Source organism: Lynx rufus, unplaced genomic scaffold, assembly GCF_022079265.1.
Source record: "Lynx rufus isolate CCGP_SWC_20201006 ecotype Redwood Valley unplaced genomic scaffold, mLynRuf1.p SCAF_7, whole genome shotgun sequence".
NCBI lineage: Eukaryota > Metazoa > Chordata > Mammalia > Carnivora > Felidae > Lynx > Lynx rufus.
Genome location: NW_025814889.1, coordinates 36865472 through 36893149, shown reverse-complemented (window position 1 = coordinate 36893149; position 27678 = coordinate 36865472). Strand labels below are relative to the sequence as shown.

At 36.5% G+C, this 27678-nt stretch overlaps 1 protein-coding gene across 7 annotated transcripts in view; it reads left to right on the top strand.

The window, feature by feature from the left end:
• The window catches only part of WNK1 (WNK lysine deficient protein kinase 1), a 163271-nt gene that overhangs the window by 80171 nt on the left and 55422 nt on the right, over positions 1–27678 (top strand). For all 7 annotated transcript variants that reach the window (XM_047065532.1, XM_047065526.1, XM_047065527.1 and 4 more), the window contains exons 3-4: positions 6511–6731; positions 9334–9491. In XM_047065532.1, the coding sequence (XP_046921488.1) occupies positions 6511–6731; positions 9334–9491 (379 nt within the window). The remainder of the gene's footprint in view (positions 1–6510; positions 6732–9333; positions 9492–27678) is intronic.

The window sequence follows — 27678 nt, the reverse complement described above, 5'->3', positions numbered from 1 at the left end:
CAAAAGTGAATTACTGGGACCTTATGAAGATAAAAAGCTTCTGCACAGCAAAGGAAACAACCAACAAAACTAAAAGGCAACCAACGGAATGGGAAAAGATATTTGCAAATGACATATCGGACAAAGGGCTAGTATCTAAAATCTATAAAGAGCTCACCAAACTCCACACCCGAAAAACAAATAACCCAGTGAAGAAATGGGCAGAAAACATGAATAGACACTTGTCTAAAGAAGACATCCAGATGGCCAACAGGCACATGAAAAGATGTTCAGCATCGCTCCTTATCAGGGAAATACAAATCAAAACCACACTCAGGTATCACCTCACGCCAGTCAGAGTGGCCAAAATGAACAAATCAGGAGACTATAGATGCTGGAGAGGATGTGGAGAAACGGGAACCCTCTTGCACTGTTGGTGGGAATGCAAATTGGTGCAGCCGCTCTGGAAAGCAGTGTGGAAGTTCCTCAGAAAATTAAAAATAGACCTACCCTATGACCCAGCAATAGCACTGCTAGGAATTTATCCAAGGGATACAGGAGTACTGATGCATAGGGGCACTTGTACCCCAATGTTCATAGCAGCACTCTCAACAATAGCCAAATTATGGAAAGAGCCTAAATGTCCATCAACTGATGAATGGATAAAGAAATTGTGGTATATATACACAATGGAATACTACGTGGCAATGAGAAAAAATGAAATAATGGCCTTTTGTAGCAACGTGGATGGAACTGGAGAGTGTAATGCTAAGTGAAATAAGCCATACAGAGAAAGACAGATACCATATGGTTTCACTCTTATGTGGATCCTGAGAAACTTAACAGGAACCCATGGGGGAGGGGAAGGAAAAAAAAAAAAAAGAGGTTAGAGTGGGAGAGAGCCAAAGCATAAGAGACTGTTAAAAACTGAGAACAAACTGAGGGTTGATGGGGGGTGGGAGGGAGGGGAGGGTGGGTGATGGGTATTGAGGAGGGCACCTTTTGGGATGAGCACTGGGTGTTGAATGGAAACCAATTTGTCAATAAATTTCATATATATATAAAAAAAATTTCTGTACATTGATATTATCGATAGAGTGAAAAGAGAATTCACAGAATAGAAGAAGATATTTGCAAATCATTTAACTCAAAAGGGATTAATGTCTAGAATATACAGAGAATTCTTAAAACTTGACAACATTAAACACAGCAAACAATCCTATTCAAAAATGGGCAAAGAAAAAAAAATGGGCAAAGGACCTGGATAGACATTTCACTAAAAAAGATATACAAATTGGCCAAGAAACACATGAAAAAGATGCTCACCACCACTAGTTATTAGGCAAACACAAATCAAAATCACAATGAGATACCACCTGATTCATACCTGTTAGAATGGGTAGTATCAAAAAGACAAAACAAGTATTGGCAAGAATGTGGAGAAAAGGGAACCATTGTGCATTGCTGGTAGACATATAAATTGATGTAGCCATTATGGAAAACAGTATGGGGTTCCTCAAAAATTTAAAAATAGAACTACCATATGATCCAGCAGTTTGACTTCTGGGTATTTATCTGAAGAAAATGAAGACACTAATTTGAAAAGATATATGTACCCCGTGCTCATAACAGCTTTATTTACAGCAGCCAAGCCATGGAAGTAACCTAAGTGTCCATCAATGGATGAATGGATAAAGAAGAGGTGGTGTGTGTGTATGCATGTATATACACAATCTGTATATACAATAGATTATTATATTATTCATCCATAAAAAAGAAAATTTTGCCATTTGTGACATTGTGGATGGACTTGGAAAGCATTATGCTAAGTTAAAGAAGTCAGATAAAGACAAATACTGTATGATCTCACTTCTATGTGAATCTAAGAAAAATGAAAAATAAAATACCCAACAACAAAAACCAAACTCATAAATACAGAGAACAGATTGGTGATTGCCATAGGTGCAAGGATGGAAGTGGAATGTGTATAATGGGTGACGGTGGTCAAAAGGTACAAGCTTTTAGTTATAAAATAAGTTTTGGGGATGTAATGTACAGCATAGTGACTATAGTTAATAATGCTCTATTATATATTTGAAAGTTGCTAAGAGAGTAAATCTTAAAAGTTCTCATAAGAAAAAATATCTGTGTGGTGATAGATGTTAACTAGACTTATCGTGGTGACCATTTTGCAGTATATACCAATCATCTTGAAATCAATCATTATGTTGTACATCTGAGATAAATATAATGTTATATGTCAATAATATTTCTACTTAATTACCATAAGATCTAACACTTTCACTTGTGGGTTTATACCTAAAAGAATGAAAGCAGAGTCTCAAAGAGATATTTGTATACTCATATTTATAGCAGCATTATTCACAGTAGCTAAAAGGTAGAAGCAGCCCAAGGGTCCATTAAGGAAAGAATGGATAATCAAAATGTGGTATATATGTACAGTGGAATATTTTTTAGCCTTAAATGGTAAGGAAGTTCTAACATATGCTGTAATACAAGTGAACCTTGAGGGCGTTGTGTGACGTGAAATAAGCCAGTCACAAAAAGTCACATACAAATATACTGTTTGATTTCACTTTATGAGTTACCTAGAGTAGTCAAATTCATAGAAACACAAAGTGGAATGATAGTTGCCAGAGCCCAAATGGAGAAGGTTTTTGGGAATTACTGTTTAATGGGTATAAAGTTTCAGTTTTTAAGATGAAAAGAGTTCTGGAGATAGATGGTGGTGATGATTTTCTTTTTTTTTTTTTTTTTTTTTTTTTTATTTATTTTTGGGACAGAGAGAGACAGAGCATGAACGGGGGAGGGGCAGAGAGAGAGGGAGACACAGAATCGGAAACAGGCTCCAGGCTCCGAGCCATCAGCCCAGAGCCTGACGCGGGGCTCGAACTCACGGACTGCGAGATCGTGACCTGGCTGAAGTCGGACGCTTAACCGACTGCGCCACCCAGGCGCCCCGATGATTTTCTAATAGTATGAATTACTTAGTATCACTGTAAAATGGTAAATATTGGGGTGTCTGGGTGGCTCAGTCAGTTGAGTGTCTGACTCTTGATTTCTTCTCAGGTCCTGATCCAGGGTCACGGGATCTGCACTGAGTGTGGAGCCTGCTTAAGATACTCTCTCTTGGGGCACCTGGGTGGTTCAGTCGGTTGGGCATTGGTCTCATGGTTTGTGGGTTCAAGCCTCGGGTCGGGCTCTGTGCTGACAGCCCAGAGCCTGGAGCCTGCTTCGGATTCTGTGTTTCCCTCTCTCTCTGTCCCTCCCCCACTTGCACTCTGTGTCTGTCTGTCTGTCTGTCTGAAAAATAAATAAAAATTAAAAAAAAAAAAAATATTCTCCCTCTTAAGGGAGCCTAGGTAGCTCAGTCAGTTAAGCATCTGACTTTAGCTCTGGTCATGATCTTGCTGTTGGTGAGTTCCAGCCCTGCATCAGCCTCTTTTCTAACAGCCCAGAGCCTGGCTCTGGCTTCAGATTCTTTGTCTCCCTCTATCTCTGCCCCCCCTCTCACAAAAAGAAACATTTAAAAAATATTTTTAAAAAAAAGATACTCTCTGTCCCTCTTCCCCTTTCCCCGACTCGCACGTGCATTCTCTCTCAATTAATTAATTAGTTAAATGGTATATATTATGTGCATTTTATCTTAAAATGGGAAATCCACTGTGTTGAATTTTCTCAAAAACTTGATACATAGGAAAAGAAATTTTTTTCTAATTTTTTTTTCAAATGTTTACTTATTTTTGAGAGACAGAGGGCACGGGGGAGGGCCAGAGAGAGAGGGAGACAGAGGATCTGAAGTGGGAAGTGGCCACTGTGCTGACAGCATAGAGCTGGATGCAGGGCTTATACTCAGGAACCGTGAGATCATGACCTGAGCCGCAGTCGGTCACTACACGACTGAGTCACCCAGGCTCCCTTGAAAAAGAAATTTTTAAAGAGCAATCTCCTTCATGAATATCAATGCAAAGATCCTTTACAAAATAATAGCAAATTGGATCCAGCAATCCAATATATCAAAATCAAAGAGGGTATCACAAAGTTGGTTTAACATTGAATTAATCAATGTTATTCACCACATTAACAGAATAAAGGAGAAAATTCATATGATCATTTCAAAATATGTGTAAAAGTATTTGACAATTCAGTATCTATCTGTGGCTAAAAACTCTTATTCAAACTAAGAATAGTGGGGAACTTCTTCAAACTGAGAAACAACTTCCACCAAAAAGCCTATAGCTAATGTTGAGCTTAACTGTTTCCCCTGAGATGAGGAACAAAGCAAGAATGCTTTTTTTAACCACTTACATTCACTGTGGTTTTAGAGGCCCACCCACTGCAATAAAGCATAAATATAGGGAAAACTAGTATTACGGGCATAAAGATTGGAAAGGAAGAAATAATACCATTGCCCTTGATTGCAGATTATGTAATTGTTTACATAGAAAATTCCAGTGATTCTAAACAAATTTAATGAAGTTAAGAGATACAAGGTTAAGATATAGTTACCTATTATATTTTATATACTTGATCATTTTATAAACGATACAGACTCAACTTATCCCCAAAATTTTATTAAACAATTTTTCAGTTATACAGAAAAGTTGAAAGAATTACACAATGAACACACATATTCACTCCCTAGATTCTGTAGTTTATTAACTTGCCATATTTACTTTACCACGTATGTCCATCTGATTATTACCCTATCTTAATTTTGTTCATTCCAGAATAAGTTGTTGCATCAGTAATATTTCACATGTAAACACTTAAGTGCTCATTTCATTAGAGTTCTCATACTGTATTTATATGCTTTGTTTTTGCTTACAGTGAAATTTGAGTACAGTGAAAAGTGTAACAGTGGTATCATTCTGTGAGTTTTGACAAAAGCATTCACTCATGCAGTAAAAACTATTAAGTTATAGAACATTCTTATTATCTTAGTAAATGCTCTTATGGCTCTTCCTAGGTAGCCCTTCCTCACCCTCCAGAGGTAACTATGTTTCAATATTTGTTTAAACTATAAAACCAACTTTCACCATTAGATTTCTTTGATTACCTCATCCAAGTGAAGTAGAATTTCATTTTAGTTCCTGTATTAGCTTTTTAGTTAAAACCTCTGTGTGTGTGTGTGTGTGTGTGTGTGTGTGTGTGTGTGTGTGTGTGTTTTAAAACAGTTGCTGTGGAGATTGTGTTTATATCTGTAACTTTTCACAATAAACTTTGGGTTGGTACTGTACAATTTCATGTAAAGTAAAGGAACCTTACACAGCTAAAGTTTCAATTATCCCTAATACTTGTTTTTTATGCTATATAATTTTTATGTATGCTACATTCACATATTCTATAGAACCTATAATACAGTGTTATAAATTGTCCTTTAATTAGCCATACGTATTTTAAAGATAGCATGAGGCTAATGTAATCTTTTATATCTTCATACTTTTCCTGAATATTTTCAGAAAAAAAGCCAATCCAGAAACTTTATCTTTCCCTCAGTGAGTAGCATCAGAAATCTCTGTTCCATTCGTTTAGCATTAGCTGGGCTGCTTTCAATCTGCTGCTCCACATATACATATTTCAGAAGGCAACCAGAGATTTGGGCAGAATGAATATGCAGGATGTGGGGCTTCTCTTCAGTATCACACTTCTCTGTCCTGTCCACTGGAACTCTCTGTGGTGATGAAAATGTTTTATATCTGTACTATCCAAATGGTAACCAGTTGACACATGTGGCTGTTGAGCACTTGAAATGTGGCTAGTGCAGCTGAAAAATAGAATTTTTAATTTTAATTAATTTATATTTAAGTATATTCACATTTATTTAGTGAATACTATATTAAGCAGACTATCATGATAGAAAGTTCTGTTGGATAGCACTGTTCTAGCTGCTATGGTCATCTTGAACTCTGTCCTCCATTCCTCAGCTAATAAGGCTGTAGGCTTCTATTTAGATTTGAGCTGACCTACAGAGTCAGGCAGGAGCCTTTCCTCAGCTGAGGAGATTTAGAAAATAGAAACTCAAGCAGTGCTTTCTTTTTTCCCCTAATATGAACTCCCTTCCAATTTATGCCAGATTTTGATTGCTCTCCAGAGCCTTGAGGTAGTTGTTTTTTGTATATTTTTACTACAGTTTATAATTATATCTGTGTCTAGTAAGAATTATTCCACCATTTACCAGAAGTCAAACTCTACCCCTTAACTTTTATTTTTTATTTTTATATGTGTTGTTTATTTTTCTACCTCTTAACTTTTAAGTTATTTTAGTAGTGACCCAATTTTAAGGAATTCATTTTTTTGTGCTTTGTTATTAGAATTCATTTACCAACCACTTATTATCATCCTTTCCCCTTTAACTTTGCTAAAAGTATCACTAACCTTTAAGGTTACTGAATCTTAATATTGTAAATTTGATACTCCCATCTCAGATATGTTAGAATTTAATGGAATTCTTCAAAGCAGCAACCTCGTATCATTGATAACCTGTTTGGTATACTTTGCCTTCTCTAGGTATCTGAAAAGGTTTAAGGTGATGAAGATCAAAGTTCTAAGAAGCTGGTGCCGTCAGATCCTAAAAGGACTTCAGTTTCTTCATACCCGAACTCCGCCTATTATTCACCGAGATCTTAAGTGTGACAACATCTTTATCACTGGCCCTACAGGCTCAGTCAAGATTGGAGACCTAGGTCTGGCAACCCTGAAGCGGGCTTCTTTTGCCAAGAGTGTGATAGGTATGTTTCAGGTGTACCTTGCATCCTAGCTGGGTTTCTGATATTCCTTTTATTTAGAAACTTGACCCTCTCGGAGCTTTTATTATGTGAAATAAACTTTCAGAAATTCATAGCTTGAACTCAGGAAGTGATCGTTTCTACTTATGAGATGTGGAGTTCTCTGTATGCTTCTAGAATCATCTTGAAGACTAACGATGTTTTGTAAAATTATGTGAAGTAACGTGAACTTTGTTGATAAAACCTTATGTAACTATCAATCTTACTGGGTTATCCTGTTGATACTTAGTATTATATAATTATGTATGTAATAAATATAGTTACTTTCCTATAAAGGAAACTGAATTTATATGCAGTTTAGTTTCTAAAAAAAGTATTAGATATATATTATTATTCAAAAGTATCTACCTGTTAAGACTTTATTTTAAAATGTGAAAATAAGAGTTCTGAAAGCTTGGTTTTCTCAATTATTTTCTTATAGTTAGCTTCAGAAGATATATCTGAAACGAGACTTTTTTTCAACCTTAGTAGTATTTGGGGTTGGATAGTTCTTTGTTGTAAGGGCTTTCTTGTTCATTGTAAGATTATTTGGATGATGCCAGGAGCACACCACACCCCCTTTAAACTCATCCCCCCCCCCCCCCCAACCCCACCAGCCAGTTGTTAAAACCAAAAATGTCTCAGGACATTGCAAAATGTCCCCTGGTAACAAAATTGTCCCCTCTTGTTGAGAATCACTGATCTAAAGAACAAGGTTGTCCTTTCAGACTTTCAACTACATGTTAGAGAGTTGCAGCTGGGAAAATAATTTAATGCTTACTATTTTGGTAAGCTTTCACTCTCTGAAGAGGACATAACAGTTTGAACACTTGAAATCACATATACTTTATTCTCCCTCTCAAAGATGGCAACAACAGGGAAACCATTCATTTTTAAGTGGGCTAGAATTTTACGTGTTAATAAGAAAACTATATAACACCAGTAATGTATACATTCTTATCAAATAGTGTTCTCTTTAGAGGGGTACCCAGGTGGCTCAGTCAGTTAAGTGTGTCTGACTTCAGCTGAGGTCATGATCACACGGTTCATGAAGTAGAGCCCCACGCCTGGCTCTCTGCTAACAGTTCAGAGCCTGGAGCCTGCTTTGGAGTCTGTGTCTCCCTCTTTCTTTGCCCCTTCCCTGCTCACACTAAGTCAGTCAGTCTCTCTCTCAAAAATAAGTAAACATAAAAAAAAAAAATAGAATATTATGTGACTTGGATTAGGAATGCTGTTTTTTAAATTTTTTTTCTTTTTTTTTTAAATTTCTTTTGATTTTTTTTTTTAATTTATTTTTGAGACAGAGAGACAGAGCATGAGCAGGGGCAGAGAGAGAGGGAGACACAGAATTCGAAGCAGGCTCCAGGCTCTGAGCTGCCAGCACAGAGCCCAACACGGGGCTTGAACTCACGGGACCGTGAGATCATGACCTGAGCTGAAGCTGGACGCTTCACCGACTGAGCTACCCAGGCACACCTGTTTTTAAATTTTCTTAATACAGATTAACAAGAAGAATTGGAAAAGTTATTTAAAGCTGAATTTCCTTTTTTGTCTTGTTATAGGAAAAGGAGACATTTATTTCTTTGACTTTTTAGCACCTTAAAAATCTCTAACCTGGGAGAGTTGTTTTTTTTTCCTATTTTGCTTAAATCATTGTGTGTAAGCCTGTTCTTGGAAATATCCTATAATTTGAAGTACTCAGAATTAATTTCTTTGGAAACATTAGAAAACCTGGTCTATGGAATCACACGTGCTATGCTCATAACTCAGTCTGTATTTGAGTTCTCTGTGTGTGTTTGGTTTTTGCCTGTAAAATGTCCCTTACTATATTTCTTTATATGCAGTAGGCTTATTTGTGTACTGCAGGTGGTATGGTAAGTCTGTGAAGAAAGGGGCTCTGGAGAATGGCCTTTTTGACAATTACACTTTATTCTTTTAAAAAACACTGAATATTAGATTTTTCACTGCAAAGTCTCCTTAAAAAAGTGAAACTGATCAGGTGGAATGTTAATGGCAAAAAATTAGCCATGAATATTATCCTTGCATCTACCATACAGTAGAGGGCAGACAAGTATTTTGATCTTTTTTTAACTTGTCCTGTCTTACTGGTGCCATTATATCTCTATTTCTTTCTAGTCTCTTACCTTTTCCTTCCATTTGTTTTCATGATGAGTTATATTAATTTATCTCATATCCAAGTCTCTATTTTGACATTGTATAACAGTAATCCGTTTGGAACAGTAAACAGACACTTGACCCTGTTCCAGTTTCTTTTATGAAGGCCATGCAGCAGAAGATCTAGAAGATACTTGGTGGGAGACTAAGATTTTCTTCCTCCTCCCTGCTCCTGCCACTCTACTCTCTCTTCCCTCCCCTTCCATTCCATTCCCTCTCCTTCCATTCCCTTCCCTCCCCTCTTCCCTCCCCTCTTCCCTCCTCTTCTCTCTTCCCTTCCGTTCCCTCCACATTCTTCTCTCTCACAGGTCAACCCCTCTGCTTCTCCCCCAGGTGAGAAACATCTGTAGCTTCTGCTCACATTAAATCTGAATTGTTCTTTTAATTTAAGGTACCCCAGAGTTCATGGCACCTGAGATGTATGAGGAAAAATATGATGAATCTGTTGATGTTTATGCTTTTGGGATGTGCATGCTTGAGATGGCCACATCTGAATACCCTTACTCAGAGTGCCAAAATGCTGCGCAGATCTACCGTCGAGTGACCAGTGTAAGTCTTCCCCTAAATGATTATTGAGCTTAAGTCACATCTGAAAAGGAATGCCAAGGTGGATAACATCGAACCATGCAAAAGGAAACAATGGTAGAAAGCACACTCAGTTGTTGGGGGAAGAGGGAGTTGAAAGATTTTCTCTGATTTAGTGAGAGCAAAAATAAAGATCAGAAAGTACCACTATATTCTGGATCCTCCTTGCCTTCATTTAAACTTTTGTTTTGAGATATATTATATTTAAACATACTGTCATTACTAGTTTTCAACTCCCTGTTTATTCATCTAAGTTCTCAATTCCTTCCCACCATAAAAGGTTTTATCTGAATTAAAAAGTAGTGCTCTTAAGTTGCTTTGTTCACAGACTTTTCCTTAAATGTTTTAAAATTTATTTATGAATTTTTTAAATCATTTATAAGTACCACAGGGTTTAAGGCCTAACAGTAATTTCTGGATCATCTAATAATACCCTAACCTATTAAAATATTTCCCGTTATATCGGCTTATAGTCAGTGTTTAAAATAGGGCCCATTGGCGGGGTGGGGGGGAGGGGAGGGTGGGTGATGGGTATTGAAGAGGGCATCTTTTGGGATGAGCCCTGGGTGTTGTATGGAAACCAATTTGACAATAAATTTCATATATTCAAAAAAAATAGCGCCCATCAACATCCACGGAAAATATTTTACTGTTACATTTCTCTCTTTTTTTAATGTTTTTATTATTTATTTTTGAGAGAGAAAGGGAGAGAGTGAGCAGGGGAGGGGCAGAGATAGAGACAGAATCCGAAGCAGGCTCCAAGCTGTCAGCACGGAGCCTGATGTGGGGCTTGAACCTACAAACCATGAGATCATGACCTGAATCGAAGTCAGATGCGCTCAACCAACTGAGCCACCCAGGCGCCGCTGTTATGTCTCTTAATGTGTAACTATTATCCCCTACTTTTATTTTGTCTCAGGCTGTGTAGGGCAAGAGAAATGTAGTAAACGTAGTTAGTTTAGCCTTCAGAGAATTCTAATTAAGTATTGTAATCACTATTCCACAGTTTTGCCCTTAGAAAGTTCATCTGCTTTACCTCTTAGAGTTCTATGAATTTCAATTTTAAGTCTTTTATTCTAATTCCCCTTTCTTCCCCCAGTACCTAATAATTTACATCATCTTTTTTTTCCTTTGAGGGTAAGATGGGCTATTTACTGGGTAGTTCCCTGTGTATTTTATTTAGAATTCTTGAAACCTCAAGAAGTATATTTGATTTCTTGGTTTTTTTACTCATTAGTTCCTATTTATCAGGTTCTTGGTTCAAAATAACTCTTAGATATAAGCCTTCTTCATTCCCATTGTCAGAACTCTAATACTTTTACTTCGCACCTTACACTATCATCTTGAAGTAGTTAACGTTATGAATTTGTTTTTCTGCTTCACTTGAACTAGTTGAACTTTCTTGCTATTTCTTTTTGGTGTAAGGAACTTAAAATGATACCAGTTTGCTTTTGAAAACATGTAGAAATTCTTATTATCTTTATTCCTTACTTTTATCTAAACACCTTTTTAAGTCAGGCCACTTCTCTTTTTATTATCTTGCACATATGCCACATCCTTCCCCTTTTCCTGTCCCATTTGTACATGTCATTTACATTCTGTACATGCTCTTTTGCTATCCAGTCAGTTCTTATACTGTATTTAACAGACTTCCCTAACAAAATTTTTTCTGATGGTCCTCACTGAATAATGATTTCTGCCTTCTCTGAGCTGAGCTTCTCAACTGATTGGAATCATAGTTTTATATTTAATTGATTATTTTACTTATGAGTTCAAAAATTGAATTAATATAAAGCATTTAAAATGATGTTTAGTGTTACATGTATAAGTACTTGCTGTTTATTTTTATTGCTCTATATTCTTTAAAATTTGTGATCTTATCTCTACAAAATATTTCTGTTTAACTCTATTCTTATCTTTAGTACCTGTTAGTATCCCATATATAAAATAAGTCTCCAGTGCAAATACATGTGACATTTTCTGGATCCCTGCTACATGCCAAGTCCAGAGTAATTGAAGATGAATAGTATACATATTCCCTGTCTTCAGAAAATTAGCTCTAATATAGAAGACCAGTGTATAAGCAAACAATTGTAATTACAGTATGATGATAATAGTATTGGCTGTTTGTATGTCTTTTTTTTCTTTTGGAACAATGCCTATTCAGATCCTTTGCTCATTTTTTTAAAAAAAAATTTAACATTTATTTATTATTATTTTTTAATGTTTATTTATTTTTGACAGAGAGGCAGAGAATGAGCAGGGGAGAGGCAGAGAGAGAGGGAGACACAGGATCCGAAGCAGGCTCCAGGCTCTGAGTTGTCAGCACAGAGCCTGATGCGGGGCTTGAACTCACAGACCGTGAGATCATGACCTGAGCTGAAGTCGGATGCTCAACCGACTGAGCCACCCAGGTGCCCCAACGTTTATTTATTTTTGAGAGAGAGCAGGGGAGGTCAGAGAGAGAGGGAGACACGGAATCAGAAGCAGGCTCCAGGCTATGATCTGTCAGCACAGAGCCGAATGCAGAGCTCAAACTGACGAACTGTGAGATCATGACCTGAGCCCAAGTCAGACGTTCAACCGACTGAGCCACCCAGCTGCCCCCTTTACTCATTTTTTTAATTGGGTTATTTGTCTTTTTATTATTGAGCTGTATGAGTTCTTTGTATATTCCAGATAGAAGTCCTTTGAGATAGATGATCTCTATTTTCTCCCATTCTGTCAGTTGTCTTTTCTTAATAGTGTCACTATCTTGCTAGTACCCTTTGAGGTATGAAAGTTTTTCATTTTGATGAAGTCTGGTTTATATATTTTATCTTTTGTTTTGCTCATGCTTTTGATGTCATACCTGAGAATCCATTGCCAAATCTCAAGTCATGAACATTTACCCCTATGTGTTTTCTTTTGGGAATTTTATAGTTTTAGTTCTTTTTTTTTTTTTTTTAATGTTTTTATTTATTTTTGAGCCCGAGAGAGACAGAGCATGAGCAGGGGAGGGACAGAGAGAGAGGGAGACACAGAATCTGAAGCAGGCCCCGGGCTCTGAGCTGTCAGCACAGAGCCCAGCGCGGGGCTCGAACGCACAGACTGTGAGATCATGACTTGGGCTGAAGTCAGACGGCTAACCAACTGAGCCACCCAGGCGCCTCTAGTTTTAGTTCTTACAATTAAATTAGATCTTTAACTCATTTTGAGTTTATTTTTGTTTATTTTTTTTATGTTTGTTTATTTTTGAGGGAGACAGAGAGTGAGTGGGGGAGGGGCAGAGAGAGAGGGAGACACAGAATCTGAAACAGGCTCCAGGCTCTGAGCTGGCAGCACGGAGCCCGGCGCAGGGCTCATACTCACGGATTATGAGATCATGACCTGGGCTGAAGTCAGACGCCCAACTAACTGAGCCACCCAAGCACCCCTTGTGTTTATTTTTGTATGTGGTGGTGGGAGGTAAGGGTTTTAACTTGGTTCATTTGCTTGTGACAACTATCCAGTTGTCTCAGCACCATTTGTTGAAAAGACTAGTCTTTCTCCATTGAATGGTTTCACCCTTGCTGAAAATCATAGGCATGTGGGTTTATTTCTGTACTCTCAGTTCTGTTCCGTGGATCAATATGTCTTGTTTACCATTGCTTTGTAGTAGTAGTAAGCTTTGAATTAGGAAGTGTGAGTCCTTCTATTTATTCTTCAAGTTTTGTCTCTTCTTGGTCTTTTGTAACTCTCTATAAATTTTAGAATCAGCTTGTCAATTTTTACAATTCAGCTGGGATCCTGATATGTATAGCATTGAACCTATAAATAAATTTGGAGAGTATTGCATCTTAACCATACTGAGTCTTCTGGTTTATGAACATGGGATGTTTTTCCATTACTTAGATCTTTTGTAATTTTTTTCAGTGGTGTTTTATAGTGTTCAGAGTATAAGTCTTGTATTTTTTTTATTAAGTTTATTCTTGAGTAATGTATGTGAGGGGTACTATTATAAATGGAATTGAATTTTTATTTCAATTTTTGATTGTTCATTACAAATACTTTTGGTTTTTGCATACTGATTTTGAATCAACAAACTTACTGAATTAATTCTAATAGTTTTTTAGTAGATTCCTTAGGATTGTCTATATACAAGATCATTTAATCGGCACATATAGCTCTTAGAAAATACAAGGCTAGGCAAGTGTGGGTGTGTACTTTCCTTGTAAGAAAGAATTGAAAAAAAAAAAAAGTCTGGCTCTTAGTTTAATGAACAGAATTTCAGGATAAAGTTGAAAAAACAAAAAACTGGATAGGTGTTGGCTTCTGGGAATTTTCTAATGAGAAAAAAGACCTGTTTTTTGATATGTCAGATTCCACTCCTGTTGTATTTATACAGTCTGTGTGTGTGAGAAGATGAACACATAATTCTCAACTTTTTCAGTGAAATAACCAATAAGAGTTTATTTTTAAAAATTAACTGTAGGAATAATAAATAAAGTTTCATAAAAGGATAATTTGCCCTTTAAGATGGCTTGGAGTTTATTTCCTTTCATTAACTCTCCAGATTTTGCTAGAAATGACAGAATGGTTGACAAATTAAAATACTGAATTAAAACAAATCTGAACCACCCAGTTGTTTTGATAGGTCTTATACAAATCCTTGCTTGAATTCAAATATGTGAATTTAATCATTTATTCTGTTACATATAATATTACATTAAAGTTACCTCACCAGATCTACTCATACTAATTTTTTAAACCTAATTTTTTTTAAGTTTATTTATTTGTTTTGAGAGAGAGGACACGTGTGTGCAGGGGAAGGCCACAGAGAGGGGGAGAGACAGCAAGCTCCACTTAGTGCAGAGACCAACTCGGTGCTTGAACTCACCCAACCATGAGATCATGACCTGAGCCTAAGTTGAGAGTTGGATACTTAACCAACTGAGCCACCCAGGTGCCCTTTAAACCTAATTTTCAAAAAAGAGTTAAGAGTTGCAGTGTAGAGAGACACAGGAAACTGTATATACCTGAAATGTAAGGTGGTTCACCAATATTTGATAGTTTTCAGGGGGTGTTATAACAAAGTACCACAAACTAGGTGATTTAAACCAGCAGAAATTTATTGTCTCAGAATTTTGAGACCAGAAGTCCAAAATGAAGCTTTTAGCAAAGTCATGCTGTCTCTAAAACATGAAGGGGAAAACTTTTCATTGCCTCTTACCTTCTTATGGTTTGCCAGCAATCCTTGGCATTCCTTGGCTTGCATCTGCAGCATTTCAGTCTCTGTCTCACATGGTGTTCTCCCCCTCATCTGTCTGTGTCTCCTCTTCTTATACGGACACCAGTCAGATTGTATTGAGGGCCCACCGCACCCCAGGATGACCTCATCTTAACTAATTACAGTTGCACTGATCCTTTCTTCTCCTCCTCCTCCTCCTCGTCCTTCTTCTTCTTTTTATTTTGAGAGAGAGAAAGCTCTAGTCAGGGAGGGGCAGAGAGAGAGGGAGAGAAAGAGAATCCGAAGCAGGCTTCATGCTGTCAGCACAAAGTCTGGCGTGGGGCTCAAATCCATGAGCTGAGCGCATTAACTGTGAGATCACAACCTGAGCTGAAGTCAGAGGTGAAGGTACCCAGCAATGATCCTATTTTCAAATAAGGTCAGATTCTGAGATACTGAAGGTTAGAATTCATATCTTTTTTTAAGAGAGAGCAAGCAAGCAGGGGAGAGGGGCAGAGGGAGAGAGAGAATCTTAAGCAGGCTCCACACTCAGCACAGAGCCTGATGCGGGGCTTGATCTCAAGACCCTGGGATCATGACCTGAGCTGAAATTAAGAATTGGATACTCAATTAGCTGAGCTACCTAGGCACCCCAGGAGTTTGACATACCTTTTGGGAGGACACAGTTCAACCCATAATAGTTCATGGGTTCATCCAGCAAATATTTAGGTCTGCTTTCTTTGTTCCAGACTTTTTTCTGGATACTAGGTATTGAATATTCTTGTTAAGTAATACCCGAATCTTTGTCTCTTAAGAGCTTAATAGGGGAAGGGGAAGAAACAGTTTAACCCAGACAATTTTTCTAGGTATAAAAACAATTTTTCTAGGGATAGGTACTTAATGAAAGCATGTAAGAATGGTGCCTAATTGAGTTTGGACAGGTTGGGGAAATTAGAAAAGGAGAGATTAACATAGTGTTGCACGTGAGAAATCTATATATTTGTATGTCTATAGAGTTTGGAAGCAGGAAAAGAAAGAAAGGATGAAAAGAGGAAAAGAGAGCTTAGATTATACTCCCAACATTTGAGGAACCATTGCAGCACTTTACACTGGGTAGTTGTAATAAGATCAGACTTAAATTTTAAATTTTTAAAAAAATTGTTCTGGCTCCAGAGTAGAGAATGGATTTATGAAGAAAGACTAAAAGCTAAAAACCCTGTTTTAAGAGGCTGTTGCAGTAATCTGAAGGAATGACGGATAGATTAGGATATACAGTAGAGTGAATGGATGAGATCTGAATTAGAATTCAGTTAAGCTGAGTTGTTCTTTTTGACTTACCATTTATGAAAATGAAATATGGAATAAATACCCATTGTAAATATATATCCTCTTAAAATAAGATGAATCTTGGTCATTAAACTTGATTATGAAGTTAAATATATAACGTTAGACTTTCAGACTATAAAATTTACAATTTGTATATGGAATAATTTATATATTTTATTTACTAACCATATATTGCTTTTCTTCATCCCATCATACTCTAAACCAGGGGTTAATGAACTCTGAACCATGGGCCAGATCTATCTTGTTGTACAGTGTACAACCCATGACTAAGAACGGTTTCCACATTTTAAGTGATTGGGGGAAAAAATCAAAAGAAGAAAAACATATCATGTGAACATTTCAGTGTCCATAAATAAAGTAATAAAGCACAACCACACTTACTTGTTTCTGTATTATCTTTGTTTTCACACAATACAATGCAGAGTGGTAACTGGAACAGAATGTGTGTTCCAAAATGTGCTGTTTGGGCTCTTACCAGAAAAAGTTGTTGAGAGGCACCTGGGTGGCTCAGTCAGTTAAGCCTCCAACTTCAGCTCAGGTCATGATCTCGCTGTTAACCGAGTTTGAGCCCCACGTCGGTCTCTGTGCTGACAGCTCAGAGCCTGGAGCCTGTTTGGATTCTGTGTCTCTCCCTCCCCTTCCACCTCCCCCTCCCCCTCTCACACTCTGTGCCTGTCTCTCAGAAATGAACATTAAAAAAAAATTTTTAATAAAAAAGAGAAAAAGTTGTTCACTTCTATTGTAAACACATGTCACCAGAACTTTAAAAATTCTCCACTGAAGAGTTCTGTAATTACTAATCTGTAAAAATGATGATAATGTTCCTCTAGTAGGATGCTATTCTTAATACAAGAATCTCAATACAAGCAAGTAATTACTTAAATTGTTAACTATAAAAATTTGTGGGTAGTCTTTTCTCTCAGTCAGAAGTGGAACTATGGATTGCCTGGGTGGCTCAGTCAGTTAGTTAAGTGTCTGACTCTTGACCTTGGCTCAGGTCATGATCTCATAATTCGTGAGTTCGATCCCCATTTTTTCAGTGGCCACACTTTTTGGTATTGGCCTAAGAAATAACATCTTAAACCCAGTATTATTGCTTGAGGTGATCATTCTGGATTTTAAACACCAGGGTTTATGAACCAATAACTTTTGTTTACCTTTATATCAGTGCTGAATGTTTGATATCAAACAGACTAGATATGAAATACACATTAGATAGCCAAATATTTAAACATTCTCTGCTATCTCTCAGCCATACCAGCCTCCTTTGTTGGTCTTGGAATATTTCTATTTTGAAATGGGAATAAATTTTGTTATGTACCAGCAGACCATGGCTCTGCTTTTTTGTAGGCTGCTCTTAGAGACACTAGGAGGAATTGACTGGGCTGTCTCTATTATTTAGTGATAAGTGTCTCTGATTAATTTGCTAATTCACTTCCTTATTATTTCTCTAAGTAATGGTTGGTATTGAAAATGTTTTGAGGGATGATGGAATTTTAGGTTTTTTTTATATAAAATGAAGTATAAAAATAACTTCTATTTACAGAAATCAAGTTATAAACTTTTATGGTAGTACCAGTTTTTTAAAAATGCAAGTTTTATAGGTGGCCAGTATTAAATTTTATCCTTTTCCTGTACCTAACCCAGCAAATATGATTAACTGATTAAAAATAATGACTGTGGGGTTGCCTGGGTGGCTCAGTGGGTTAAGTATCCGACTTCAGCTCAGGTCATGATCTCATGGTTCATGGGTTCGAGCCCCGCATCAAGCTCTGTGCTGACAGCTCATTGCCTGAAGCCTGCTTCAGATTCTGTGTCTCCCTCGCTCTCTGCCCCTCCCCCACTCACACTGTGTGTGTGTGTGTGTGTGTGTGTGTGTGTGTGTGTGTGTGTGTGTCTCAAAAATAAAGATAAAAAAATTTAAAAAAAATAATGACTGTAGGATGGGTAGATGAAAAACATAGCTAAACTGTTGATTTAAAACGTTGATCACCAGCGGCTCAGGGCTAAAACGAGTGTTTTAAAGTTATATGGCTTCAGACTGTTAGGCACAGCACTGCCATATGATCAGATAAAAATTTATATAAGAAATTATTTGATAGGGGCGCCTGGGTGGCTCAGTCGGTTGAGCGTCCGACTTCGCTCAGGTCACGATCTCACGGTCCGTGAGTTCGAGCCCCGCATCAGGCTCTGTGCTGACAGCTCAGAGCCCGGAGCCTGCTTCAGATTCTGTGTCTCCCTCTCTCTCTGGCCCTCCCCCCATTCATGCTCTGTCTCTCTCTGTCTCAAAAATAAATAAATGTTAAAAAAAAATAAAAATAATAAAAAAAAAGAAATTATTTGATAAAAGTAAAAAAAAAATTTAAGAAAGGCATTTGAGACACTAAAAAACAAATGTATCTTTATTTGCAGATGCAGACTCTAGTTCAAAACCCCCTTCTCAAATGAGAGGAGTCTTTCATGTTAATTTAATAGAACCTAGAAAGACCAATATCACTTTCCACATTCTTAGTAATTACCCTGTTTTTATTTTTTTTCCCTTTTTTAAAGATAAAATTCACATACCATAAAAATTCATTTTAAGATGTAAAATTCAGTTTTTAAAATATATTCATGCTGCACCTTTCTATCACCCCCCAAAAGAAATCCCATATCCATTAGCATTCACTCTCCATTCCCCCTTCCAACGAGCCTCTGGCAACCACTCATCCATCTACTTTATGTCTCTCTGGATTTGATTTGCCTGTTGTGGACATTTAATACAAATGAAATCATATGATATATACCCTTTTGTGTTATGCTTTGTTTGTTTTTCTGTTTTGCCTTTTGTGGCATGCTTTGACTTAGCATAATGTTGAAGGTTTATCCATGTTGTAGCAAGTATTAGCATTTCGTTCTTTTTATAGCTGAATAATACTCCATTGTATGGATGGATATACCACATTTGTTTCCCTTTAGTTCTATAGTTCCTTCTTCTCTCGTTGTTAAACTGTTTGAATCTATAGCCACCCTCCCTTCTGGAAAGGGACTGCAGAACAGAAAAAAATGAAATATATATTGTCTTAAAAGATACTGTCCAAGAATTTGATTTATCAAATCTTTGTACATACTGTACTGGTAGCATAGCATCTGACACATTGAGTCATTTAGTAATAGTTTGAAGAATAAATGATTTAACTAAAGGAATCCCAAATATAGTCAGTTAGACACTTATGTAAGTTTGGGAGGTTGAATTAACCTTGCAAAACAGGAATGGAACTTAAGGTCACCTTTGAAGTTTTAACAAAGCTCTCCTAAAATGAAATTGAATAATACCAAGTAGAAACAGATAACACATATAAAAGCAATATATTTTCTATAATGGGTAAAACTATTTGGTACCAAAAGAGCAGAAAACAAAAACTTTAAAAGTTAGAGTCAAAATTCCAGGACAAGAAGGATATGCGAAAAAGTCATCTATGCATGTATTTTCCATCGATTATCAAATCTCATAGTTGTAATTTCTAAACAACTATTTTATAAGTAACTCTTTCCATTATGAGGCTAGGTCTGTATTTTGTTGGAAGTGTTTCAGTATAATTTTTACCCTATAATCACTCTCACTTTATTCTCTGAGATTTCATAGGGAAAACTAAATCATAAGTTCACTTGCTAGTACCTCAGACATTTCAGGACAATTCCTGATTCATGGATCCTTTCTCATTGAGACCCATCATTTTCAGTTTTTAGAACTACAGGTTTCCCTCACTGTCCACAAACAGAGCATTCCCTTGAAGTCTTTTGTAAGCTGAAAAGGCATAAAAGGGAAGGAGTAATTATTATTAATATACATTCATATTAAATTTTTTGAGCATTCTCAGACTCCAATTATAACCTCTTTTAGGATTTTCTAATACCGTAGGATATATCTTGCTAACAGATGCATAAAATAAGTTAAAGTGCAGATGTTCACAGGCACAATTTAAAGCTATGGTGTCTTGATTCTAAATGTAGCTCCCAGGGGAAGGAGCTCAGCTTTGCCACTCTTGCTTTGATGGCTCACTGCAAAACAGGCCCTGAAATCTACTTTTGCTTTTTTTCATAAAAGCAAAAATCCTTTTTGGATTTCTTTTGGTTAGTGAAAACAGGTACTCGTGTAGGTCTTTCATAAAAGCAAAGTGGTGTGGGGCACTTGGGTGGCTCAGTCGGTTGAGTGTCTGACTCTTGAGTTGGTTCAGGTCATGATCCCATGACTGCTGAGTTCGACCCTGCATCAGGCTTGGAGTTGAGTGTGGAGCCTGCTAGTGATTCTGTCTCTTCCTCTGCCCCTCACCTGCTTGTCCTTTTTCTCTATCTAAAAAACTGAAAAAAAAAAAAAAAAAAAAAAACCACAACACAAAAAACCAAAGTGTCATAATGTAAACTTTCAAAAAGCGGGAGATACCTGTTCCTTTGGATTTCTTGTGGGAATGTGTAACTGGAAAAGGAAAGTGCTCAGCAGTTGTTTCCTTTGACCTAGAAGAGACTAAACAGGAAGAAGAATCATAATTGGAGATAAAGAACTTGATAAGGTTATAAGACATTGCAAAGGCCTGGTAGAGGTTTGAGATTCTGTCCGTTAAGATACTTTGAGAAGAGATTAAGATAGCAGCTACCAGATTTAAATGATTTAATTCAGTGACTGTCAAACTCTTTTTACCAGGACGCTTTATAATCATAAAAATTATTGAGGACCCCAGAAAGCTTTTGCTCACTTATGTTATATCTATTTTACTGTATTAGAAACTAACACAGTCTTATAATGTAATAACATAATAAGCCCAATAATATGTTGACATTAATAACATTTTTATAAAAAAATGTTTTTGTCCAAAACTAATTTTAAAGATTTAGTGAAAAGACAGCATTTTTACATTTTTGCAACCATCTTTAATGTCTGGTCAGCAAGAAGACAGCTGGGTTCTCATGTCTGCTGTATGAAATCTGTTAACAGTATTTTTTTTTTATTGAAATGTATAAAGAAAAGCTGGCCTCACACAGATATGTCATTGGAAAAGAGGTACCTTGTACGTCCCCTGAAAGAGTTTTGAATACTACACTTTGAGAGTCTCTAATTAGATCTTTGCTATGCAAAGTGTAGTTCCCCCACCAGCAACATTGGCATCCCAGGGCACTTGTGAAAAATGTAAAATTTTCACTTCATCCCAGACAGCTCAAATCAAAATCTGCATTTTACGAGTTCCAGTGGTGATTCATATGTACGTTAAAGTTTGAGAAGTGTGAGCTGGAACAGTGATCACCTGACGTCCCTTCCAGTCCTGTGTAACATAGACTAAATAAGATAATGCCAAAACGTTATTTGAAAATAATTATTCCATCATTCATGAATTTTTTTTACTAGCATTAAAAGTAACCAGACTGATTTAGAAATTTTATCCTACTTAATTGCATTTTTTTCCTGGCTTATTGAGGAGTTGCTTTTTTACTTTTTTATTTTATTTTTTTACAGAGAGCATATGAGTGGGGGAGAGGGTCGGGGTTGGGGAGTAATGGGGGGGGGAGAATCTCAAGCAGGCTCTACGCTCAGTGTGAACCCCGGTGTGGGGTTCGATCCCACAATCCTGGGTTCATGACCTGAGCCAGAATCAAAAGTCAGACACTCAACCAATTGAGCCACCCAGGTGGCCCAGGAGTTGCTTTTTTAAAAAGCAAAATAATAAGTCAAGCTGTGGAAGAGATGGAATAAAAAGCTTGAGAAGTTCTTTAAGTCAGTGGAGCTGTGTTAGGATTCTTAGTTTCTAGCGATACTGCAGGCATTCACTTGTGCTTTATTTTTCCTCTCAGCTGTAAAAATTTAGTTCTGTATTATCTACAGTCCCTTATTCTGTCCTGTCAGTCATTATATTTCTTATCTGGGAAATGCTGTCTTGATTTCACCAACCTCCATCTGTATCTTCTGGCTTCCAATGAAGAATAACATCATCCATGTCCATTTTTAGTTTTCTAAAATTTTTCTCATGTTTTGAGTGCTGAGATAAATGTGAGGATTGAAGTAAATACATAGATTATATAATGATTTATATAATTATGTAAGCAATAATGATGACTCTTGTGTTGAAATGCACCCTGATTGTTAAGTCTGCTTTGGATATAAATTTAACTAATGTTTTAAAGTGTATGTTAGCATCAGTGCCTAACTATTGGTCATTTAATAAGGAAGCATGATTGGTTATCTATTCAGAGCTCATAGGGCTCCCTGATGCAAATCCCCCACCACCCCTACTAATCCCTTACCACCACCATCAGCTAGTGCTCCTGCCACTCCATATTTCTGGTTTCCATCCCAGATCTACTATGTATACCTTAGTGTAGTCAGTAAACACTGAAATAGTAATTACAGTAAAGAAGGTGGATTTCATAGACATAAAGAAGTAGGGGATTTTGATCTCCTTCCAGAGGGTCAGAGACAGTGCTCCAGTAAAAATATGTTTAAGCTGAGAACTTTAGTGGCCTATTGTGACAGAGGTGGTGAAGCAAATTTTGTATGAAGTAATTACCAGTAGCTTCAGCTCCTTGGCACTCTTTATCAGGAATATTTTAGGATTTTTGGAAGAAAGTCATGCCAGTATCATTCTCCTCTATATTCCCATCATACTCTACCTCTGTTTTATTAATATAATAATTATTATGTTGATATTAACTATTGTCCCTCCACTCCCCCATTAGAACTGAGCCCCTCAAGGACAGGTTTCTTTTTTCCTCTTAGAGAGCAATTCACTACTACATGTCTGACCCTGCAGTGGTGCACTGTCATACAAGTAGTGGGTGACAGCAGTGGAAATATTAATAAATAATACATCATTTGTGCCAGGCATTGCATCAAACACTTTGCATATGTTACATAGCTTAATTCTTCCAGTAACCTGGGGGTGGAAAAGAGTAAATGCTACTATTACCAACATTTTGTGACTATAGGTCTGAAGCCCAGGAAGTCTAGCCCAAGATTACATATTTAGAAAATAACAGAGCATTCTGTTATTTTTGTTATTATCTGATTCCAGATCCCCTGCTTATATCAAAATGCTGCATCAAATCCATAAATGTCAATTACAGTGTCAATCTGTGACCTAAGGGTATTTAAACTTGTCTGTGTAAGTGCTGATGTGGAGGGGGTAAATATAGACTGTGGTTTAGTAATTACATTCTATAGTGCACTGATAATAAATTGTTGCATGTCATTGTTCTGTACATGCAATTTATTCAGGTCTGTACTTGAAATATTACTTGCTCAGAGAGGCTTTCCCGAAAATATTTTTTAGTGTGCACACACTTCTATCCCCTGATGGTTTTATTTTTCTTCATGGCTTTTGTCACAGGTTTATAGTATTCATCTGAAGCCCCAGTTAGTATACAAATTCTGTGAATTGGAGATTTTATTTGACTTGTTCGTTGGCTGTATTTGTAGTATTTAGAGACTGGCAAGTCATAGGCACTCAGTATTTGTGAAATGAACACACGGATACAGAACTGTAGAGAGTGAAACCCAATTTTACGTTGCCTGTGGAGGAACTGGGCTCTGGAGTTGGGTCTCCTTGAGTTTAAATCCCAACAATGTCCTTTCCTAGCTGTGATACTTTGGGCAAGTTATTTAATCTGAACCTAAGGGGTTTATGAGGATTAAATGAGTAATGTGTGTAGAACATAACAAAGTGCCTGACATGCAGTTATCAATCAGTACTTAGTAGGTATTGCTGTTATTATCATTAGCATCAGTATTACATGCTTAGTAGTGAATTACGTTCTCTCATTCCATTCTTTATCCAGTGACATTCAGTAAATCACAGTTATAAAATGTGTTTAATGAACTTAAAGTCAAGTTTTTTTTTTTTAAGTTTTTTTTTAACGTTTATTTTTGAGACAGAGAGAGACAGAGCATGAATGGGGGAGGGTCAGAGAGAGGGAGACACAGAATCTGAAACAGGCTCCAGGCTCTGAGCTGTCAGCACAGACCGACGCGGGGCTTGAACTCACTGACCGCGAGATCATGACCTGAGCCGAAGTCGGCTGCTTAACCGACTGAGCCACCCAGGCGCCCCTAAAGTCAAGTTTTAGAATGAATGAGCTAACATTTATTTGTAATTTTGCTTCTTGCCAATAGTCTTGAAAGTGCTTTGCATATACTATCTTATCTTTATCCTGGTAAGTAGATAATATATTCATTTCACAGATAAGAAAATAGAATCACAGGTTAAGCATTTTGTCCCATGGACATGCAGGAGAAATAATAATAATAATAATAATAATAATAATAGTAATAATGGTGGTGGTGGTTGTGGTGTCAGAAATCAAGCATCACTAATGACATTAATAACAGACCTTAAAGTTTTTTCTTTACTTGTTTTTTAACTTTTTTTTAGACCTCGAGGGAAAAACATCTGAGAGTAAGGAAATTAGGGTACATGGACAGCATAAGACTGGTATAGCATGTTTTAGCCCTGTATAGAGAGGTTCATGATACCTTGTTTAAAGGAGAAAAACTTCAGTTGTCTTGAAAATCTGCCATTGGTAATGAGAAAATCCAAATAAGAGTAATGAGCACAATTTTTGTCTGCTATTAAAAGAATAGAAACTACAGTAAGCAATGTCGTCAGTTTTTTTTTTTATATGAAGGATAGTGCACTTGAGGTTGGAACCATACACAAGCTTTCATGAATCCGGAGAGTAATGAGCCTTGGGGAATCATGAGGTAAACTAATTTCCTTTGATACAGCTAGGTAGATTTTGTAGGAAGTTTGAAGAGGTTTGTTTTCCAATGGGATCATAAGGTATGTTCAAATTCCTGTAAACTAATGGTTCATACCAATAAGAATCTGGCTGAATCCAGCCTCATAACAACCAAGTTAGAAATAATGGGGATTTTTAATTACTTTGTTTGTGTAATTTGACTTTGTCACTGATTCCATTAGCCATTGGATTGCAAGATTTGAACATTCTGTCTGGGAAAAACAGAACTAAAGCAGTTAGGGTGAAATTCCTTTTACTTTTTTATATAACAGATTACAATTCACCCCACCTTTTTTTTTTTTTAACTGAAACAAGTGATTCCTGATTAGATAGTGTTTGAAAAGTTGAGGAAAACTATATGTTTTTCTTTAGCAGCTGGAGTTTTTATAGTAATGCAGAGATCTAAATCCACTGGAATTAGCTGACATGATTCCTTTATAAATTTTATTCATGTTTCCATCCAGTAAATTTGGATTCTGCATGTAAAAGAAACCTATGTGTATCATGGGCTATATTATATCTTGGGGACGTTTTGCATGATTTTCAGAGGCATTTCATTATTCTGTGATTTGATTAAAATTAAAGCTTCTTAATCAGATTGTTATTCTTAAACCAAAGAGTTCTGAGTATCATTCTTAATGTTTTAGGTACTAAGGAACTTGGGAAATCCTTATTTCAGAACTTCTCAAAAAAGCTGTTTTGTTTTTTTTATATTTGCTGAATGTTGCTGTATAATTCACAGGGCATTAGACTATAGAATAAAAACTGCTAGAATATAGAATGATAGTTTCTATACTTAAGTATGTTATAGCAATATTGAGTTTCTTAGTATCTTAAAAGTAATTTACATGCCAAAAGATACATAGATACTTTGTAATTGCTACCTTCTCATTATATATGATTTGTAGTATACCTTGAAAGAAGTGTAGAACTCAGTTGGCTAAAAAAAGTGGGGAGTAGTAAGAGTATTCTTATTAGTGAAAATGTGCACTAAGTATTTGGTGAACAAGTAACTGGTTTGACTGGACTTATTTTTGGGAAGATAAGAGTAGAGAAGAAGGTGGAAGTTGGATTGTGAGGGCTTTTCACACCAGATCAAGAAAATTAAAAAAACTGGAACATGGGCTAGAAGTAACATTGAACTAGGCATTGTGGAATCTGGATTCTAGGTTTTGCTTTACCATTGACGACGAGGCCATTACCCATAAAAACCAATTCTGTTTTATTCTAGGTGCTAAAGATGATACAGTGTATCTGGCAGGTGTCTAATAAGTACTAGAGTAGACTAGACTAGATACTTCATAGATGCCAGTTGAATTAATGAATTGATTCTAGCTTTGATGTGGCATTAATCTCTCTGGGCCAAAATGGTCTCATTTGAATAAGGAGGACCTCTCAGATTCTTTCTAGATCTGTGATCCTATGGCAGTCTTGTAGATGTGGAGAACTATTAACCATTTTTGAGTAGTGTAATGTGAGTTAAATGATGTCAAGTGACTGGAAAGGGCTAAATGTCAGATGATTAAATGAAGCCAGATGGTTGATCTGGTCACAATATAAAATACAAATTGGAGATGGAGAGAATAGAAACAATGAAGCCCATCTGAAATTGGTTAAGTTTAAAGAGGTGAGGTGTTAATAATCTGGACTTTGGTGGTCACAGTTGTTATGCAAAAGAAGCAGTGATTTTGAGAGGTAACAAAGAAATTAGCAAAAATCTCATTTTGCCTGGCCAGAGATCTTTGACTGTTGGAAGGACAGTAGGAATACTAGTAGCAGAAGTGTTTACCAGTTGCTTTAAACATTTATCTTTGTTTAAAGAGCTCATAGAGAATAATAATACTTAAGTATTTTGAGAGAAGTAAGCATCCAAGAATGACTAAGTTTTCTATTCTGGATCATGGAAATAGTGATGATACCACTGAAAGAAATGAGGAAATTTAGAGAAAAACACTGACTTAAAGAGAAAGAAGAATTAGAGCTTAGATGTAAACTCTTGTACATATATGTGAATGATATTTTTATTGTATATGTTGAAAACTCTTATTTTGATATATAGAAAAGACTGGTCTAGATATTTGTGCCTGTATTATACCTCTGTCCAAAAAAAGTGATCTCATTGTGGTTTTGTGTGTTGCCCAGCAGAATTTTAAAATCCAGGTAACAAGTCACCTGTTTTCTAGCTCTTTCATTTTCATTTAGCTAGCATAGTCCTAAGCAAGCTTACTCTCAAACATTTAAGTTAAAGGTAATGCTGGACCACATTACTGTATTTCTGACTAATACCTGACATTCTAAACTACCTAGTTAGTGATGAATTGTGTTGAGCCAAAGATCAATAACAACTAGTACTTTGAGAGAGCTTGTTAGAATAGCCATTTCTAGCCTTTAGAGTAGAAGTATTCCCACCAAAGAGGTTCTAAGCCCTTATCTTATGTTATTATTGTTGAGTAATTGAAGCCTTAATACCTGGCCTTGATGGGGATTCCATCTTAGCAATTGTAAAGAATAGGACTTTATTCTGTTACCCATTATAACAGTGCAATGAAAGTGCTTTTTCTACCATCTTTGTTAGTGACATGAAGAAAAACCTTTCCTTAATCACTAAGTCAAAGTAGTAGTTATGTAGGTCCATGAGATCTTCCTGGAAAATGGGAATATCTTTAGGTTTATATGCATATTGAGGCTTTTAATAAAAGGGAAGGGAGAAGAGTAAATTCTTACCATTTCTATGTACTAATTCACAGCCTTTTTTTTTTTTTAATGTAACATAAGAGAGTAGTAAGGCTTTAATATCACCTCTTTTTAAATTAGGTAAACATTTAAAGCTAGGTAATTATCATCCACAGTTTT